Here is an 18525-nt window from a genome sequence, read left to right as displayed (position 1 = left end):
TGCAGCCTCTATTGAATCCAGCTTCTTACCCATCATCCCATTCCAGGCCAATCATAAACCATTAAATAACAGGGTTAAACCAGTAAAACCTCCGGAGTGATTATTGCATCTTTCCCTCCCTACAGGACCAAACCCCAATTTTTAAAGGAAAACTAGAGTCTCCAGGAACGGAGACTCCACAACCTCCCTGGGCAGCCTGTCCCAGTGCTCTGTTACCCTCAGAGTATTTTCTCATATTCAGGTTAAACCTCCTGTGTACCAGTTTGTGCCCCTTGCCCCTTGTTCTGACACCCCCTGCAGATATTTGTAAGCACTGATGAGATCCCCCCTCAGCCTCCTTTTCTTCAAGCTGAACAGCCCCAGCTCTCTCAGCCTTTCCTCACAGGATGCTCCAGTCCCTTCATCATCGTTGTGTCCCTGTGCTGGACTCTCTCCAGAAGTTCCTCATCCTTCTTGAACTGGGGAGCCCAGAACTGCACACAGTGCTCCAGGTGAGGCCCCACCAGGGCAGAGTAGAGAGGGAGAACCTCCCTTGACTTGCTGGCCACACTCTTCTTAATACACCCCAAAATGGCATGAAATGCTAAGTTGAAGGTCTTCTTCCAACACACAAAACTCATTCTGTGGCAAGGAGAATGGTTAGCAAGTTCTCTGGGGTTGAACACCCTCTTCATAGAGCTGTGCAAGAACAACTTTTGTGATATCATCTGAAGCTTAATTTACTTCAACCCATACAAAGACATTTTTTTAATTTAAAAAAAACAAAAAGAAAATACACCAGATGAAAAAGGCTTAAAATCCACTTTAATAATGCATTCCTGTAACATTCCTCAGACAAACTCAACCTTGTTAGTGGGACAATTACAGCTTGTGTTCAAACAGTTTACACTAAAAGAAAAATCTTGTAGTACTTCTACACAAAAGACAGGCAAGGTTAAGGTTATACAAACATTGGTTTCAGTTAAATCTTCAGCATGAGATACAGTATCGTTGTCCAATAGATTGTACTTTACTACCAGTAAAAATAAACAGCATTACAACACATTATCAAAAAATCCATCCAAACAAGAGCCTCCCAGCCATTCAGGCTGCACATGACAGTCAACTGCTTTAAAGAAACAGATGGTCCAGATAAAAAATATAACTACAAGTTAGGAGAGAAAAAAAAAAGAAAAAAAGAAAAAAATGAACATAAAAACTCCCCCAGTTCACTACATGACAGATCATTTGGAGCTATATAAATTTACATAATCATGGGAGCTGTGAAATACCCAGATGCTGCCCAACTTCTCCAGACCTCCCTGTGCTCATATGCCAGGTACATGACACTAAAAAAAATGCCCTGACATACTGTAATTTTCTCTAGTTTTGTCTCAGGACTCCAGCTGCAAATAGGAACCTGGAATGGTCAAGGCATGAGGGTCTTTGCCAGATGTCACCATTACTGAACAACCATGGCAGCCTCCCAGAAACCATTTTTCACATTGAAATTATAGGAATGCACCACATGAAATTTTCTAAAACCTTTATCACTCAGACTGCACTCCCCTTGTCCCAGAGTGGCTTTACCAAACCAGGCCCTAATTAACTATTTTTAATATCCCCCCCCACTGCCCTGAGTTGAACCCTATATGGCCTGCCAAGATTCCTTTCCTCTTTGGGGTGTGTGCAGGGGGGAGCTTTATCCTGTTAGTATCTGCGACGCTTGTTAGGGCCAAAGTCACCCCCTGGGTTTCCTCTGTTGAAGGCAGGTGGGTTCCCTCCCATTGCTCCAAGGCCTTCCATTGCACCACCCTGGCCAAAGCGATCTGCAGGTGGTGGTGGGGTCTTGTCATGAGGACAAAGGCAGAAGAGGCAGGAAGAAAAAAAAAAAAAAAAAAAAGGAGAAAAAACATTTCAGTTGATTCAGATTCTACCAGGATTCCACAATTTCAGCTCACCTTGCTGCAAACCTTCACCAAAATTATCCCCCAAACCCGAAAACTGGCCTGAGAGGATCAAGACTTCTTGTCTGTGTAACTGGAACACAGTTTGCACCATCTCAGACTAGCGGCCTGCTGTGGAGCAGGGGAGTAATGCAGCCTGGGAAGGAGAACCTGAGGTGTCCCCCATGTTCCTTCACCCAGAAGGAACACAAATGAAGAGCAGCACACTGACACTACAGCACTACCACCAGCCAGGGGTGCACAATGCTCCAATTCCAAAATAAGTCTCCAATACTAGTCCTGTGCCCTGCTTGTATCCTGTTATTTCCACTCTTTTGGCCCTCTCCCAGCTATGCTATTGCTTAGCCTCTTCCTTCCAGCAGGGAGATGATCCAATGATTAATTCAGGTTGGAAGGTAGCTCAGAAGGTTTCTAGTCCAACCTCCTGCTCAAAGCAGAGTTAGCTATGAGGTCAGACTAGGTTAGTTGCAGCTTTATCCAGTCAAGTCTCCTAAATATCCAACCTTTCTGAGGAACCTGTTCCACTGCTCGAATGTCCTCGTGGCAGACCCGATACTTTTGGGGGAAGGTACTGGGGGCAACCACTGCCTGTTCCTTCCCCTGGACTGGGGTTAAATTACTACACAGAACAGAGCTGCTTTCCACCAGGCTCCTGGGTTCCATTTATTCTCTGTCCACAGGTTTACAGTAGTGATACATACATGCAAATCATAACTGCTGTCAGTCCTGTAGATGGCTCCATAGTATTGCCTGGCTCTACAGAACAGGCTCCTCAATTTCCTTGTGTCTGTGCATTCCCTCAAGCTCAGCTGCTCCACTGGCCCTACCACTCAGGTAAAAAAAGCTTGTAACCAAATAAAACTGTTCTTTATGACAAAAAAAATAAATAATTCTGTGATGTAGCAGTCAGGATAGGTCAAATCTAAGTAGAAAGGTATGCAGGAAGATCTTTTATTAGACCAACTGATATAAACTGCTAAAGGAAGATGAACTTCCAGGACAAAGTTGACTATGAGTGTTGCTGTTTCTGCTGCTGACTGGAAGTGCTGCCACTGTGGGAGGATCAAGCCTCTGTATGACAGAGAGGAATGACAGATGCCACAGAAGCCATGATCTATTGTGAAGCCCTGAAGTGAAGTTTAAAACTAAATTAAAATGTTAAAAAGGCAAATAACTAAGTATAACCTTCACTCATTTGCTCTTTACTTCCTAAGCAAATTACCTGAATTCATTTCAGCATGCTTATTATTACAATACTCATTTTAGCCTATTAGCATAAGAGATAATTGTTTCTAAAACTAGTGATGGGCAGAACATTCATGAAGGCCTGGCTTTATGCCTGCAATAATCTACTCTCAAAACACACTTGTTTAACAAAGTGCTTCCAACTACACCATTTAAGAAATAACCATATATTATTGCTAACATCTTTCTAACAAATGTTTTAGCATTAGTTATCTTGGAAGTAAAGCAAGTAGTTATTGGACTTGGTTCAATCTGAAAATTACCAACTAGTACCAAGGCAAGATTAATTTTTAGAGTTCAGCTGGAGTTAAGCAACACATCTAGGTTGTTTAGCTTCAGCACCATAGTGCTCAACAATGGAAACAACACAATCTGTGTTTAAAAGTTGCACAGAAACCAGATGCAGATACATTACCATTCCCATGGCTCCATCAGGGATCATAGCTCCAGGACCAGTTGCAGGAGGTGCTGCAGCTGGGACGTTGGTACCACCCATAGCTCCTCTATTGTTAATGCCAATGGTACCTGGAAAAGTGAATATTCCTGGCAGTGACCAGGGTCTACTCCTCATTTCAGAGCCAGAAAACCCTGTGTGAGCTCCCTGCAGTGCTACATCCATGGACAGAGCCCTTATTTATTGATCAGCTTTGCACTAGTAGGTCAGGACAAACTGTTCTTCATTCCAGCACCATCTGAAACTATAGCAGGCTCTAACATTTGCTCTTGTACGTGTGGCCTGAAACTCTCAAGCATGGAGTATGGAAATACAGTAATCAATATCATTTCCTGGGCTCAAGGTCTAGCACTACATGTTGTACCAGCTTCTGGATCAGTACAAACTTCTGAGGCACAGGGTGGTTAACTGACAGCAACTTCAACGAAGCCTTCTGCTTCCTGAGCTGAGTCCTTCACAACTGGACAGCACTGCCTCATAGGGCAATTTTGTTTTTTTTTCCTGTCACATGAATGCTTCCTGTCTTGGAACTGGAAGAATATTACTGTAACTGAGTATCTAAATAAGAAGGCAACTAAATGAGACTATCCAAAAAATGCACAGATGTTGTAAAGGAGGAAAGGACCACGCAGAGGAACAAAGATGGCCATGGAATGCTCTTACCTCCCATACTCATCTGTCCCATTCGCATGTCTGGTGGTTCCCGCTGGAAAAAGAGACACTCATTTAAAACCATAAAAATTCAGGCTTTGAAAAAAAAAAAAAAAAGTCATACAAATTCAATGAGCTTGGGGATTTTACTCTTGAAAACTGTGTAGAAATGTTAGTTCCAGGGTAAATTTCAGAAGAAGATCCGAGCTACCTTCAGATGACTAACTGCTGAACAAATGGGTCTCATTTTAAATATCTCTTTCTGAAAGCCTGTTTTTCACAATCATGGTAAAACAATCAGCACGTGCAGATTTTACCAAACAGCAGCATAAAGCAGTATTTGAGACCTGGCTAGGAAGATCTGCTGAACAGCAGAAACACATTGGATAGAATTAGTTTTGCTACTTCCTCAGCACAGGCAAGAAGCTCTTCCCATTGGAAGGAAGGCAAGCCTACACCAAGAGGCAGCACTAGGTCTCTGCCATTAAAACCCCAGTGAGTTCAGTTTCTCTTTTATTAACTGAGCACAGGGGACACACCACAGACCTCCCTCCCTGCAAAGCTAGGAGCACCTCATCACTTCAATGAGGCTTTTACTTTTTCCACAGTGGAAAAGAACAGATTTCACTTCATCTGTAGTCTCAGTGCCACTGTTTATCACATGAAGGCACTGTTAGAGAAATCAGTTCTGCTATGCAGGGTAACATCCACACATTTAGGTCAATCACATGGTCTCAAGCCCTTTTGGTCTGACGTATTTAGCTATTTTGCTTAGGGGCCAACTTTTCCCTAGGATACATGATTTGCCACATAGTTGCATTGTTGTACCACCTTGGAAGCACTACAGCTGCCTCCACAATAAAAAGTTGCTGGATCTGGAGATGCGTTGTAAGACGGTTCTCTACAGAACTAGAGATGCTGCTATTAAAAGGCAGGTTACCACACATTTTCCAAGAAAACACTTGACCAACTGACTTTTAAGTACAATCAATCACCAATCCTGCAGAAATGCCTCAAGTTGGAATAATTTCATCTAAGCATGAGGTACAGCAGTACTTCAGGACAGCACATCCTTGCTAGCATATACTCTTCTGAACAGCAAGACAGCTTCTGAGGTCCCTACATGAAGAGCAGTGGGACAGTAACTGAAGTGTTCATCTTTTCCAGACTAAACTGTATTAAAGAGTGCAGGGAGTCAATAATTTAAGACAAAACGCCTTGCAGATGTAGAGTCCCTCACCCAACAAATTCAGAAAGCCCTGTGCTGTGGAAGGGCAAAAATCTAAAGTGAGTATACAGATGTAATGGGAAGACAGAAGCAGTCATACCGCATCAGCAAAGTTCCCTTTAAAGCCTTCCTGCTGGCGTCTCATCATCTCTTCTTGCTGCCTCCTCATTTCCTCCTCACGGCGCCGACGTTCTTCCTCTTGCCTGCAAAAAAGGTCCGAGGATGCTGAGCACAACATACTCCAACTGTGTGCACCTTAGGGCTGCAGGGCTCCCTGCAACTAGTCTTGTTTGGAAACCTACAAGAACAGTTTTGCTGAGACTGTAAAATATTAGGTACTTCATTAGGACAACAGAAACCTGGGCGCACCCCCAGATGTTTCCAACACTTTCCATTTTAAGGAGCTCATGATAAAACCTAACATCAGCCCATCTGTGTGTCTCAGAAGCAGCTGAGGGAACTTAGGGAGTTCAGTCTGGAGAAAAGGAGGCTGAGGGGAGACCTTCTCTCTACAACTGTCAAGCACCAGAACAGGTTGTCCAGGGAGTGGCTGAGTCCCTATCCCCAGAGGTATTTCAAAGACATGTAGATGTGGTGCTGAGGGACATGGTTTAGTGCACTTGGCATTGTTAGGTTTATGGTCAGGCTCAAGGATCCTAAAGGTCTTTTCCAAAGTAGATGATTCTATGTACAGTACACAGCAGCTCCCAAATACATAATGCATTCAAGCCAGACAGTTCTCAAGTCTGAAAATCTTAAAGGAGCTTCTCAAAATTATCCTGAGACAAGGAAGAGCTGCAATGGAGAGAGAAATCTCTGAGACTAAGTTACTCCCTCAGAGAAGGTAGATTCTAGAATGGGGTTTCCCAGCCTTCAGCACTGAAGCCACTGAATCACTGCACAGATCCTGAATTTTCAATCTGCCTTGGTCAAGGAGCTAAACTGAGACACAGAACTGTAAAAATCCAAATACTGCTCAGTGAAAGAAACTCCTGACTCTTCCACCTTAAACTAGCTGAACACTTTCCCTATGAACAAAAAGACTCCAAAGGTAGCAATTAAATTGTCACATTGAACAATGAGGTACACTCAAGAAGCGTTTCATTCCATTTTATTAAGGATTCACAGTATTTCACAGCCCTCCCCCTTACCTGAGTTCCAACTGTTTACGTTTTTGTACTTCTTGGTTATGCAGTTCCTCCATTCTCCTCAGCTCCTCCTGGCGTCTCATTAAATCTGTATAAGATTACAAGTAAAAAACCCAATTAACGTCCTATGCCAACTCTCAGCAACTCCTAACGTAGAACCATAACACACAAGAGAATAAGGTAACAGAACCTTCAGCAATACAATAATCCCTCCACAATAATCCCTCTCCATTCACAGAACCTCCAGCAATGCAATGATACCTCTACAACAATCTCCCTCCACTCATTTGCCACTATCATGCTTGGGTAGAAGCCAAGCAGCTGGACCATGGGCTCACCTCCAGCGAGCTCCAACCAGCCTGCTGAGCCACCCACCCCTGGATGCTGCAGGGCCCCCGTTGGCTACTGTTGTTTAACCCATGAGAGGTACCTTGCCGCATGAGCATAACCTGGTGCTCATGCCGAGCTGCTTCCATCTCCATTTCCAGCTTCTCTCGAGCTTCCTTGATGTTGCGGTCGACTTGCTCCTGCTGCTGCTTCTCCATCTCTATGAGGGCCTTCCAGCGCATCGCGTACTCGTACTCGAAGCTGCCAGGCTGTGCGAACCGAGGGGGCTGCTCACGCTCCCTGGCAAACAAGGAGAGGTGCTGAATGCTTTGCTGGAGCCAGGAGGAGCCAAGAAAAACCCATTTTTGTGTTAAATGCAACGGCAGATCCTTTTGGACAGGGAACTGCTGGAAAGAGCTCAGTGCAGGGCCACAAAGATGGAGTGGAACATCTCCCTGATGAGGAAAGGCTGAGGGAGCTGGGTCTCTTGAGCTTGGAGGAGACTGAGGGCAACCTCATCAATGTTTACAAATATGTTAAGAGGGAGTGGTAGGAGGACAGAGCCAGGCTTTGTTCAGTGATGACCAGTGACAGGACAAAGGGCAGTGGGTGCAAACTGGAGCATAGGAGGTTCCACATAAACATCAGAAAAAACTTCTTTCCTGTGAGAGTGACAGAGCTCTGGGACAGGCTGCCCAGAGAGGTTGTGGAGTCTCCTTCTTTAGAGACATTCCAACCCGCCTGGACACGTTCCTGTGTGATGTGCTCTGGGTGATCCTGCTCTGGCAGGGGGGTTGGACTGGATGATCTTTTGAGGTCCCTTCCAACCCCTAGGGTTCTGTAACTCTTTTAACAGGAATACGTTTCTTAGTACAACAAGGGAACACGTTTTCTTCTGCTTTTCCCTTTGAGACACCAGTTTGTCTGCTCCTCAGGAATCATCTTATCGAAAGGAGAAACTTAGGAAGAATCCTGCTGCAGGATTAACTAGACATGGAAACTGTGTTCCACCTTCCTCCATAAGAAACAATGACACTGCTTTTGTAAGACACCACAGTGTTCTGGGGAAAGACATTCAGAAATACGCAAAAGAAAGTCTTTGCTCCTGCTGCACATTTTATGGACAGATCCACTCCAGAAACAAGCACTGCCCAAACATGTGTGCTCATTTCACTAATCTCTAGACTTGCCTTCACCTGGAGCACATGACTGTTCTTAATGCAGCCTTCCAGCTCCTGAAGCTCTCATCTTCCTTGTTTGAAAAATTAATGAGCTCACATGGTTTACTAATTCCCACTGCCCAGATCACATGATACCTACTTACACTGGAAAGCCTTCAAAGACCATGGCCTTATACCTGGAGAGCTCTACAATCTCCTAATGCTATTCACACCATTCCTTAAATTTTCACTGTGGGTTCAAATCTGTTCCCTGTACAGACTTTCTGTAATACTCAGAGCAAGTTAATTGAAGCCTCATCTGACAAAAAGGATCTCATATTATCTCAGACTGACACAATTTTGTTATTCCAACAATTGAAAAGGACTTAAGAAAAACATGTGGAGGCTGCCAGTCTTACCCAACAGCATGGATCCAAAATAACTGCCTTCTTCTAGCTAACCACGGCAAGAGAACAGTGTATGCAATTCTTTTTCCAGTCTGGTCACATTTGCAGAAAAAAGGAAGACCTAAGTAGCACTAATGAGTGACCTTCCTAAGATTGAGGCACTAGTCAGTGTTCTAGCCCACAGGTAGTCTCATCTCCTGTCACATGGCAGGCACATACTTGTGATATTGCTGGTTTTTGATGACTAGTTTCTCTGGTAGTCCCTCTTCATCATCATACTGATCCATAGGCTCCACAGTGACAGGCCGAGGGAAACTGTGAAGAAAAGATGAGATGCTTTCAAGAAAATTCAAGAAGAAGCTTGCAGTGTAGAACAGCATGTGCACTGTGCCTGCTCAAAGAAATTCAGAGCAGCTGGGGATCTCAACCAAACTGAAACCAGAATTTACTCTGAACACTTTTTCTTCATTTCTAGAGTAGGAGCTAAACTGTCAATCAAAACCTTTGTTGAATCCAAACCAAAACTGTACTGAAAGAGAAAATACTTTCAGTTACTGGTTCAAATTAATAGCTTAACTAGATCCTGACATTCTCCAGTAGAATCTACTCAGCATGAAGTCCTGAAGTTCCTAGTCTGGTTTTTATCCCTTTCCTCCCTTGCTGCATGGCCAACAGGCTGCATAAGTCCTTGTGTGCCTTTGTGAAGTTGCCTGGAGCAAAGAGTAACTACACTGCTCCTCACTGTACTGCTCAGTCTTGTCCTCCTGGTGAGACCACCACGTGCCATGATCTGCAAGCAGCAGTGCTCTCTAAGTGCCTGTTGGTCCCTGCAAGAAATTGACTGATGCATTCACAACACAGACTCTGGACATGTATGCTTCTGTCCTCCTAGTTGCTGTGTGCAGAAGAAAGGATATGACAGGAGGGTCTCCAGTCTCTGAATTAGCTTCCCACCACAGCATTGGTACTGCTCATCCTTAGGACAAAGCATCAGAGCAGCTTCTCATTAGCTCCTCAACCCCATTTACCAGAGGTGGGGAAATGGAAGAGAAATGATCATGCTATGCCAAGCAGCAAGCACTGCCCAGACCCCAGCAGGAACACAGAATAGGAGAGGATAAAGTATTTCTCCTGAACTAAAGATTCACATTATAGCTTTTAATTTCCATGTGTCATGTTCCATTAGTAATAGTCTTATTTTCCACCATTAACCAATTCCAAGCAGTTAATCCAGCTGCTCCTGTCATGTACCAGGACAAACCAGAAAAAATGTAATCAAAACCAAACCATAACTAGAAATAAGCAACACACTGGTTTGCTGTCCTAGATACCATAATCTAATACACTGACAGCTACAAAAAGATTAGCAAAGACTGCTACCCTCAGGTCTTCCCAGTTATACACTGGGAGCTATTAGTTTTGCATGATCACTTTTAAAATTTAATTTTTATGGCTCTTTCAGAATACAGACTTCTGAAACAGCAGTCATCCTGCAATGCACTACACACTATGCTGGTTATGAGAAAAACATACTTGAAAAATCCCCCCAAAACCACCTGTTTTTTGAAACTGAACATGCTTGTGTACACCTGTGCCACATGAAGGCCTCCAAGAAAAAGGAGATAAGTGAGAAGTACAAAGCTTGTAAAATTACTTTAGCAATTAGCAGTACAGCCCAAATTTCAGAAAGTATTCTGTTCACAAATTCTAGGTGCACACATAGAAAATGTACCACCTTCTGCTCCAGATCTCATCTGTCCTGCTCTGGTTTTAAGAAACATTCCCAAGCCAACGCCACCCATCAACCTGCACACATGCCACCACAGCACTTCTTGCCCTCCACACTTACGTAGTTAGCAGGAAAGACCCATCACTACATCTATCCAGGGCTTTCCTAGCAGCAGGCTTCCCTGAGAACTCCACAATGCCTTTCCCAGAGGATCGTCCTCTGTCATCCACAATAACCACAGCCCTTTCCACCTGGCCAAACACTGAGAAGGCTTCTTCCAGGAGCTCATTGGACACAAACTGAGGCAGGTTCCTGACTGTCAGCGACGCGCTGTGGCAAGCGAAACGCACTCGGAGCTGCTTCCCACGGAGAGGCATGTTGTCTAGTTCCACCTTTGCAATCTCTGCCAGAGTGCGAGTTTCCTGAAAGTAAAAAAAGTGATCATTAACACTCTCAGTGCAGCACAAAATCAGCCACAGTCACAACAGTCACAAGCCTATTCCCTCTGAACAAGTACTTCCCAGAGATGAACAAATAATCCTCCCACAACATCAGAAAAAGGGTCCTAATAAACTGTAGCTGTTTCCTATTATCAGTGACATGAGCCAATAAAGTCTGAGAGTCATTTGTCTGTTTCTCCGTTCTAGCCACACTTCAGTGTGGTCCTGAGAGAGCCCCTACCTCAAGAGCATTCACCCAGTAATACCTATGTTCACAGAAACTCCATGTTCACATCTTTCCAGAAAAACTGGAAGTCCCCTTTGGCTATCCTAGCATCATGTTCATACTTTCTTTCTGTTTTCTACCACCTGGCTTCAGAAGAACTTTATCAGGTATCTCACAAGACCTGCCACAAGCTGCTTGAATTCACATTCCTTCTCATAATGAGCTCCAGACAAACCCCTTGTAGAAGCTGATCCCATATTCCAGGTTACCAAGATCAACAGCAGGCTAAATTAGCAAGATACCTCAACATCTCCTACTCCCAATTAGAAATGCTCCTCCAGCAACAGTCAATGCCACAAAAACATCCCAAAGGTAGCAATTCACTCACCAGCCTGATAAAGCCAAAGCCTTTATCCTTGTGTATGAAGACTTCACCTGCCTTGCCATACTTCTCAAATAACTTCCTCATCTCTTCTTCTGTAATATCTGGGGGCAGATTCCCCACAAACAGGCGGCTTCTTTGGGTGAAGGTCTTTTCCCCAGGTTTCCGGAAATTCTTCAGGTCAATAGTCAGGCCTTCATCTGAGGGGAATAAGGTACACAGCTGCTCTACAGTTGGGGGGATAAATTCTATTAGGTTTCATCACAGTGAACACAGAGACACAGGACAACATAGGTAACACCACCCATCCACTTTGGTCTCAAACCTCTCCAGCCACCTCTAGAGCAACAAAGGGATTTATTAATTATTTTTTTTCCAGAATGGGCCCACGTTCTTTTTGAAGAAAAAAAAACATGGCTGGACCTGAGGGCTCATTCAGACCAGTGAATGATGGTCTAGAACTTGAGAAAAGAACAACACTGCAGCTTGAAATAATGAGAGAGATTTCACTCTACTTTTGGAGGTCTGTTCAAGATGACTGGCACAGAACAGTATCAACTGAACTCACAATACAAGCTGGATAATTACAGAAAAGCCAGTTGGCTGGGATTTTTCCTCCAAAAAAACCCAAATCCAGATGTATAGGAAAATATGCAATTGAGGAGATTTTGCAAAGACATGTAAAATTTGATAAAGCTGTCATTCTCTGAAATGGGATTTGGGTTCTAGAGTCTTGGGTTCTAAGCTGAAGAGAAGGCTGGGATGATGAAAACAGTGGAAAAAAAACCCACCCCAAAAAACAGCCAGATAGGCAAGACCTCAGAAAAATTGCAAAGTTCATCACAAAAATCTACATTCAGTAAGCAATGCTATAGCTGGTACTAATGAACAGGACAGACTGAAGTAACATTCTCAAATCCCCACATGCATGTACACCCTTAACTCAGGAAGTCTAGCCCAATCCTGGAAGCTCTGCTACACACCAGATGAACACAGAACTTTGTCATACATGAGAGCAAGCTGTAGAAAGCAATTTGTCCTTTGCTTTGCAGAGGACACACCTCATGGCCACACACGTGAAATAAACTAGGAACATGAATGGCTTGATTCAGGCTACACAGGATGGCACTAACCAGGAAAAGCTATTCATGCAAAGACAACGCAGGCAAGCCATGCAAGGACAACTCTTTTATAGCAATAAAAATGCCTCCTTGGATAAAAATAATAGTAACAACAAAATGTAAGACTTGTGAACTTGTTCACACCATTATCAGAAGTATTTGGGAATCAACTGCAAGGCCTGTGAATACAGTAGGAGGGACTTAGGGCAGAGTTAAAACACTACTATTCTGCCTTAAGTAGATCTCCCCAGAGGAATCTGATACAGCCCCTCACTAGAAGGTGACCCCCTGAGACCACCACAAAGCAGTGGCCATGTTGTATTGTTTCCAACCTGAAGAGAACAGGACTGATCTGCTACCCTTGTCTATTGTCTCCTATGAACTGCTAAGGAGCCTGTTTAACAGGGCCACTTCATAACATTACACAGGAACCTTTTCACTAGTCCTGTATCTCTGCATGTGTGCATAGAGTTGAATTTGCAGCTTTGACAGAAAGTACATACAGAGGAATCATGCCAAGTGCAGATGTGACTTCTACATGTTTTTGTTTTGAACAACCAAAGTGTCCAAACTTGTAAAAAAATTCTAATATAACTATTTTCTTAATATAATTAATTTATATTTCTTAAAAAAAAATAAATTTAACACCTGCTCCCCCAAAAATGTTATGTCTTGCTGCCATGTTTCTAAGATACTCAGTGGGACCAGTTCAGGCCCTAGAGGCCTTTAACACATTGTTTCAGCTCACAACCACCTCCTCTGTATCCCGAGTCCACACTGATTAAGAACAAACCTGGAATCACACTAGATAAGAGCAACAACCATTATCAATGTCAGCTAGTACCTGAATGCTGAAATATTATGAAATAAAGCTGGGTAACATCTCCTGGTCCATCCCAGGTTTAAATTTAGTCTTAATGGATGACTGCAGATTACTCTAACAACGTTTTTACTACAACTCTGTCTTTACAGATAACAAATTTATTTTTCTAGTACTTAAAAAACCTGCGTTGAGAAGCCATCTGTTATGGTGAGGAAACAATATAAACAGAACCAAGGGAAAAGAGGCCATTTCGTTTTTGCAAAGCTTACAGAAACACCGTTAAAAGTTCAGAGACTTTTAAACTGCTTAAATGAGATTTTCTTGAGACGTCGAGATAAAAAAAAGAATCTCTCATTACTTCCCGGTTTCAGAAACACAAGAAGCTTACAAACAAACCCCGGTCAAACCTATAGAAACTTCATGCATCTTTTAAAGCAGACCGAGCAAAAAAAGCAAAAAACACAACCAACCCCGCTCCAACTCAAACCACCGCCTCCAACAATGGAAAAAACCTGACTGCTGGAGGAGAACAGCGAACTCAAGTCACGGCTGGATTAAGGACCGAGTTTTCATTGTTCGGGATTGGAAGAGCGGGTTCTGTTTGTTTCCAGCACAACCTGTTGCAGCCGTGCGGGCGGGCGGGCCGGGCCGGGCCGGGCAGCCACCCCCTGCGGCGGGGGCGGTCGCTCAACGCCTGCCCGAAGCGGGGCCGGGCGGCCCCCCACGGCGGGCCCGGGACTCACTCTGGCTGTTGGCCTGCTGCCCGTTGGCGGGGATGGACGGCGGCGGGTGCTGCGGGTGCTGGTGCTGCTTCCGCGGAGCGTGGTTCTGCTTCTCCATGTTGAAGCTCTTGTTGCCCTGCATCTTCCCCACCTAGAGGCAGACGCGCCGGGTAAGCCGCGGTGCGGAGCTCGCCCGCGGCTCCAGCCCGCCGCTCCCAGCGCTCGGGTGGCTCCCGCCACTCCCGGCCCCGCCTCACCGGGGCCCGCCCGCCCGAGCGGCCGCGTGCAGCGGCGGGGCGGGCCGCGCAGGCCTCAGCAGGGCCCTGGAGCCGCGCCAGCCACCCGGGAGCGCCCGCCCCGCAGCGGAGCGGGGCTGAGCCGCCCCCCGGCCGCCGCGGAGGCCTCACCTGGCAGGGGACAGCGGCGTCGGAACGGACGGCGGGGCCCTCGCCTCGCAGCGCACCGGAGAGGAGCGCGCGCGCGGCCGGAACTGGCGCAGCCGAACCTGCCGGCCCTCAGCCCCGCGCCCATTGGCCGCCCGCCTGCCAGCGCCGCGCCGCCATTGGCCGCCCGCGCCGCCACTCAGGGCCCAGCCGCGGAGGGGGCGGGACCGGCCGCCCCGGAGAGCCCATCGCACGAAGCCGATTGGCTGCGAGGGGCCGAGGGCCCCGCCGCGCGCGCTGCCAGTCACGGGCGCGGGCGAGAGGCTTGGGTGAGCGGCAGGCGAGGGACAAAGGACCCGGCCGCCGCGCCGCGCAGGCGCAGTCAGGGGGGAGAGCAGGGGCGGCGCGGGCGCGCGCTTTAAAGAGACAGCGGCGGGGGGCGCGCGCCTCCCGGGCTGCCCCCCCCATCCCGCACGGCCGGGCTAGTGGCGGGAGGAGCGGCCTCCCCACCCCTTCCCTGCCCGTCCGGTACGGCCCGTAAGTACCGGAGCCCCGGCACAGCCCCCCCCGGCACAGCCCCCCCCCGGCACAGCCGGCGCGTCGCTTGGGGGCTCCTCCAGGCGCCGCGGGGCGAGCACCAGCCCTGTGGCCGCTCCCAAACCAGCCGCGGGGTCCCCCTTACCTCCCCCTTGTCCTCCAGGTCCCGTTCCCGCCAGCCTTCCCCTCCGGGCGGCGCTGCCCCGGTGCGGGAGGGCAGCCGGCTCGGTGGGTGCCCTGCCCTGTCCTGTCCTGCCCGCTGGGAACGGCCCGTCCGGGCTCCCCGCCTCGGGCCCCGTGGGAGCCTGCTTCTGAACTGCCTCCGGCGGGCTCGATTTCGCCGCCTGTCAGTAAAACCTCTTGTTTCCTTCCGTGTCCCGTCGCACGTCACCGGTGCCGTGCGCCCCTAGCCAGCCCGCTCCCCGGGAGCGGGAGCAGCCCTCCCGGAGCGGGAAGCACCGGGCGGTGTGGCCGCTTCCCGCATCTCCGCCGTCCTCTCCTGACGGCCCTAAACCTACTTTTCCCTCGCTGCCGCTCGGAGCACGGGAGGTCGCCACGGCGTCTCCCGGCGGTCCCAGCTCCGTGCGCCCCGGGCTCGGCCCTTGCACCCGCAGGGAGACCGAAAAGCAGCCCGGGCGGGGGCTGGTTGCTGGGCGGGGAGTGGGATGGGGGAGTTCCCCCTGGGGACAGGATGGGCAAAGAGGAGCATGGTGCCTTTGGGACTGAGGGTCCCGCCGGGAGCCGAGCCCCCGGGGAGGGGAAACGCGGCTGGAGGGAACTGAGCGGGGGGCACGGCTGGTCCCGCGCGTGGAGGGATGGGGGTGCAGTGAGGGTGCCGCGAGTGGGGAGGGGAGCCCGAATGGGGGATGTCATGGTTGGGGGAGGGGGGTCTGGGGGTGTGCGGGGTGCAGCGGCGGGGGGGGGAGGGCGGCGCCCGAGGCGGGGAAGGGAGCCCGGGGGGGGGGCGGGCGGTGGCCGGGGCAGCCCCTCCTGGGGGCGGTGCCGTGTCCCGGGCCCCCGCGAAAGCCCCGCCCGTCCGCGCTGTCACTCACCGCCCTGGGGAGACGCTCCAGCTCCAGGGAGGCGGTGGCGGCGCCTGGACCCGGTCGGGCGGCTCCCCCCGCACGCAGGTAGAGGCGGTGGCGGCGCGGCCGGACTGGGCCCCCCGGGGCGGCAGCGAGAGTGTGGAGTGGGGGGGGGAAGTGGGGGAAGGGGGGCGGAGTGGGGGTGGTAAGCCCGCTCCGCGCGATCCGCTCCGCACTTTGCGGGTGGTCTCGAGGGCACCGGCGGGGACTGGGGCGCCCCGTCCCGGCGCGCGCCTCCCGCCGAGGCCGTGCCCCGCCACCGCGCCGTGCCCCGCTGGGGTGCGGCCGCTACCTGCGCCCGGCTCCGCGCAGTCTCTCCGCGCGGCCCCGCTCCGCCAGACGAATCCATTCCGCGTTTTCCGGCCGCCCGGAGGCGTCCGGGCGGCTGCGCCGCTCCGGGGCTCCGGGTTCCGCTCCGCGGTTCCGAGGCCGCCGTTGGCGGGCGAGTCTCGCGAGCCCGGGCCCCGCCGCAGCCAATGGGGCCGCGTCCCCCGCTCCGCGCGGCCAATGCGCGCGGCCCCGCCCGCCCCCTGCGCCGCCGCGCGCTCGGGGCTCCTGGCGGCGCCTCCATTTAAAGGGGCCGCAGCCCCAATCCGGGCTCTGGGCAGAGCGGGCGGCGCAGCGCCGCGGAGCCAGTTACGAGCCGCGCCGGCCGCGGGCGCCTCCCTACGGCGGCACGGGAGACGCAGGTGGGGCGGCGGCGCGGCGTGGGGTGGGTGCGGGGGGGGGGTTTTGGGGCGCCCACCCGTGGGGCGCTGATGCTTGGCCCCCGTGAGTGGGGGGGGGTGGGGGCTTAGGCGCGTGCGGCGCGGGGCCCGGGGGGGGCGGGTCGGGTAGGGCCCCCCAACAGGATGGGGGGCGGGGTACAAGCCTGGCGGGAGGGGGCGGGGCCTATGGCTCCGCGAGGGGGCGGGGCCGGAGCCGCTCGGCGCCCCCCGACCCCCCCCCCACGGTGGCCACCACTTGGGGGCGCCCTGTGGCCAGGGGTGGGTCCCGGGACCCCCCCCCCCAAGGATGCTGGGCTGGCCCCATGGCTGCTGAGGGGGAGCAGGCCTTGGGGTCCCCCTTGGTGTGGTGGGGGAGGCCCCGGGGCTGACACCCATCCTCGTGTAGCCCCTGCCCCCGTGGCTGGCTGTCACCGGGGTGGGCAGACCCCGGGGTTGTGCCCACCCCGGCTGTTGGGGCCAGGAGTGCCCCCCGGCTAGGCTGGTGGCTGGGCATGGGCTGGGCCCAGGGCTTCGTGGCTCCTGCCCCAGGCCTGTCCCTGCCGTGGGGAGCGGTGCTGCAGAAGGGCAGCAGGCGGCCCCAGCTGCCCCGGAGCTTGCGGTGTGCCTGCTGCTCTGTCCCAGCACCCTCCTTGGCTCCCCTCTCCCTGCATCTCGGGCAAAGCCTTTGGGCGACGTAGCCTTTATGCTGCTGTCACCACATGTAGTGACAAAGTCAGTGGAGCTCACAAAAAAACCCACCCCACAGCTGTGCGCTGGCCAGCCGTTTTGTCCACCTTCCCCCTGTATGAGTGGGGTGGGTCTGGGCCGGGGCAGGGCCGTCCCCAAGGCCGGGAGTGTGTGTGTGGATCCCTGGACACCATGTGCTGCTCTCGAGGATCAGGACTTGCAAGAAAAAGGTGCAGTCCCGTGGTGCTGGAGCTGCCTTGTGCCGCTGGAGGAGGCAAAGCGCCGATCTGGTGAAGCCTGGCCAGGCTGTGTGTGAGCAGCATGGCCATGGCCAGTGAGGTGCCCCTCAAAATCCTCTGGGGAGCGTCAGTACCTCCCGTGTTGATTGCAGAGGAGGAGGCAAGACCTGGCCCAGATGGGAGGGTGTGCAGTGGCGAGGCTGGGAGCTGGCTGTGCTGTGTGCCTGGCACAAGGAAAGGCCCTGGCACTCAGCTGTGCTTCTGTGGGCAGAGGCAGCACTGGACATGGTCTGGATGTTCAGGTTCTGGGGAAATGGTTCCTGGAGTCTTTTTCTGTTGAGGATGAGAGCTGCTTTGTTTGTGCTTGTCCCTTCTCCTGCTGTGCTTCAGCTGTGGTTCTCATTCTGGGCTGTAACTTCTTTCCCTCTCGCTGCTGCTGCATTCCCCAAGAAAACTTTTAATCTGCATTTTCTTGCCTAACCCTGCCCATCCTGAGATCAAAGCTGGTGGTAAGAGCGTAGCTCTTGGCATTATTGCTAGCCCAGTTTCACTAGAGGAATAACCAGCCTACAGAGCTGCCACCTGTAATGGCCAACCTGCAGCTTACAGGCCCAGCATGCGTGTTTGCACAGTCTCTGTCTGCACCTGCTTACATCCCTCTTATTGCAGGTGCCCTTGCTTTGGAGGATGACACTAAGTCACACCAGATTGCTCCACAGCTCTGGCAGCCAAAGCAAGGGGCCGAAACTAAGCCTTTGGGAGCAAAGCCCCTTGTGTTATTTCTTTTACAGATGTTTTGTGGTCAGTGATGCTGGGTCATGACCTTGGTGGACGCAGATGTACTAGCAGAAGCCTCTAGTCCAGAATAGTTGTGGTGA

General features: G+C 50.7%; 3 protein-coding genes across 11 annotated transcripts in view; 1 reads left to right on the top strand and 2 right to left on the bottom strand.

Moving 5' to 3' along the window:
* Positions 1–782: 782 nt before the first annotated feature.
* NONO (non-POU domain containing octamer binding) lies at positions 783–16047 on the bottom strand. 4 transcript variants are annotated; one of them, XM_051630305.1, is made up of 11 exons: positions 15982–16047; positions 14031–14160; positions 11350–11570; positions 10416–10717; positions 8786–8881; positions 7103–7299; positions 6676–6760; positions 5625–5727; positions 4309–4351; positions 3607–3716; positions 783–1827 (listed from the first exon to the last, which is right to left on the bottom strand). In XM_051630305.1, the coding sequence occupies exons 2-11, from the start codon at positions 14149–14151 to the stop codon at positions 1690–1692; spliced, it is 1416 nt and encodes a 471-aa protein (XP_051486265.1). In that variant the 5' UTR covers positions 14152–14160; positions 15982–16047; the 3' UTR covers positions 783–1689. The 4 variants fall into 4 exon arrangements, with proteins under 4 accessions (XP_051486265.1, XP_051486266.1, XP_051486267.1 ...); XM_051630306.1 differs by lacking the exon at positions 15982–16047 and adding an exon at positions 15075–15139; XM_051630307.1 differs by lacking the exon at positions 15982–16047 and adding an exon at positions 14417–14509.
* On the bottom strand, positions 14413–17117 carry LOC127389760 (translation initiation factor IF-2-like). The gene is made up of 2 exons (XM_051630577.1): positions 15982–17117; positions 14413–14716 (listed from the first exon to the last, which is right to left on the bottom strand). Exons 1-2 carry the CDS (start codon positions 17115–17117, stop codon positions 14413–14415), a joined length of 1440 nt encoding a protein of 479 aa, XP_051486537.1.
* Positions 15989–18525, top strand: part of ZMYM3 (zinc finger MYM-type containing 3) — a 31898-nt gene continuing 29361 nt past the window's right edge. For all 6 annotated transcript variants that reach the window (XR_007890676.1, XM_051630303.1, XM_051630300.1 and 3 more), the window contains exon 1: positions 15989–16059. The gene's annotated coding sequence lies outside the window, so the exon portion shown is untranslated. The remainder of the gene's footprint in view (positions 16060–18525) is intronic.

This window comes from Apus apus, chromosome 12, assembly GCF_020740795.1.
Source record: "Apus apus isolate bApuApu2 chromosome 12, bApuApu2.pri.cur, whole genome shotgun sequence".
Taxonomy (NCBI): Eukaryota; Metazoa; Chordata; class Aves; order Apodiformes; family Apodidae; genus Apus; species Apus apus.
The sequence above is the reverse complement of the archived record's forward strand: the minus strand, read 5'-3'. Positions and strand labels throughout refer to the sequence as shown.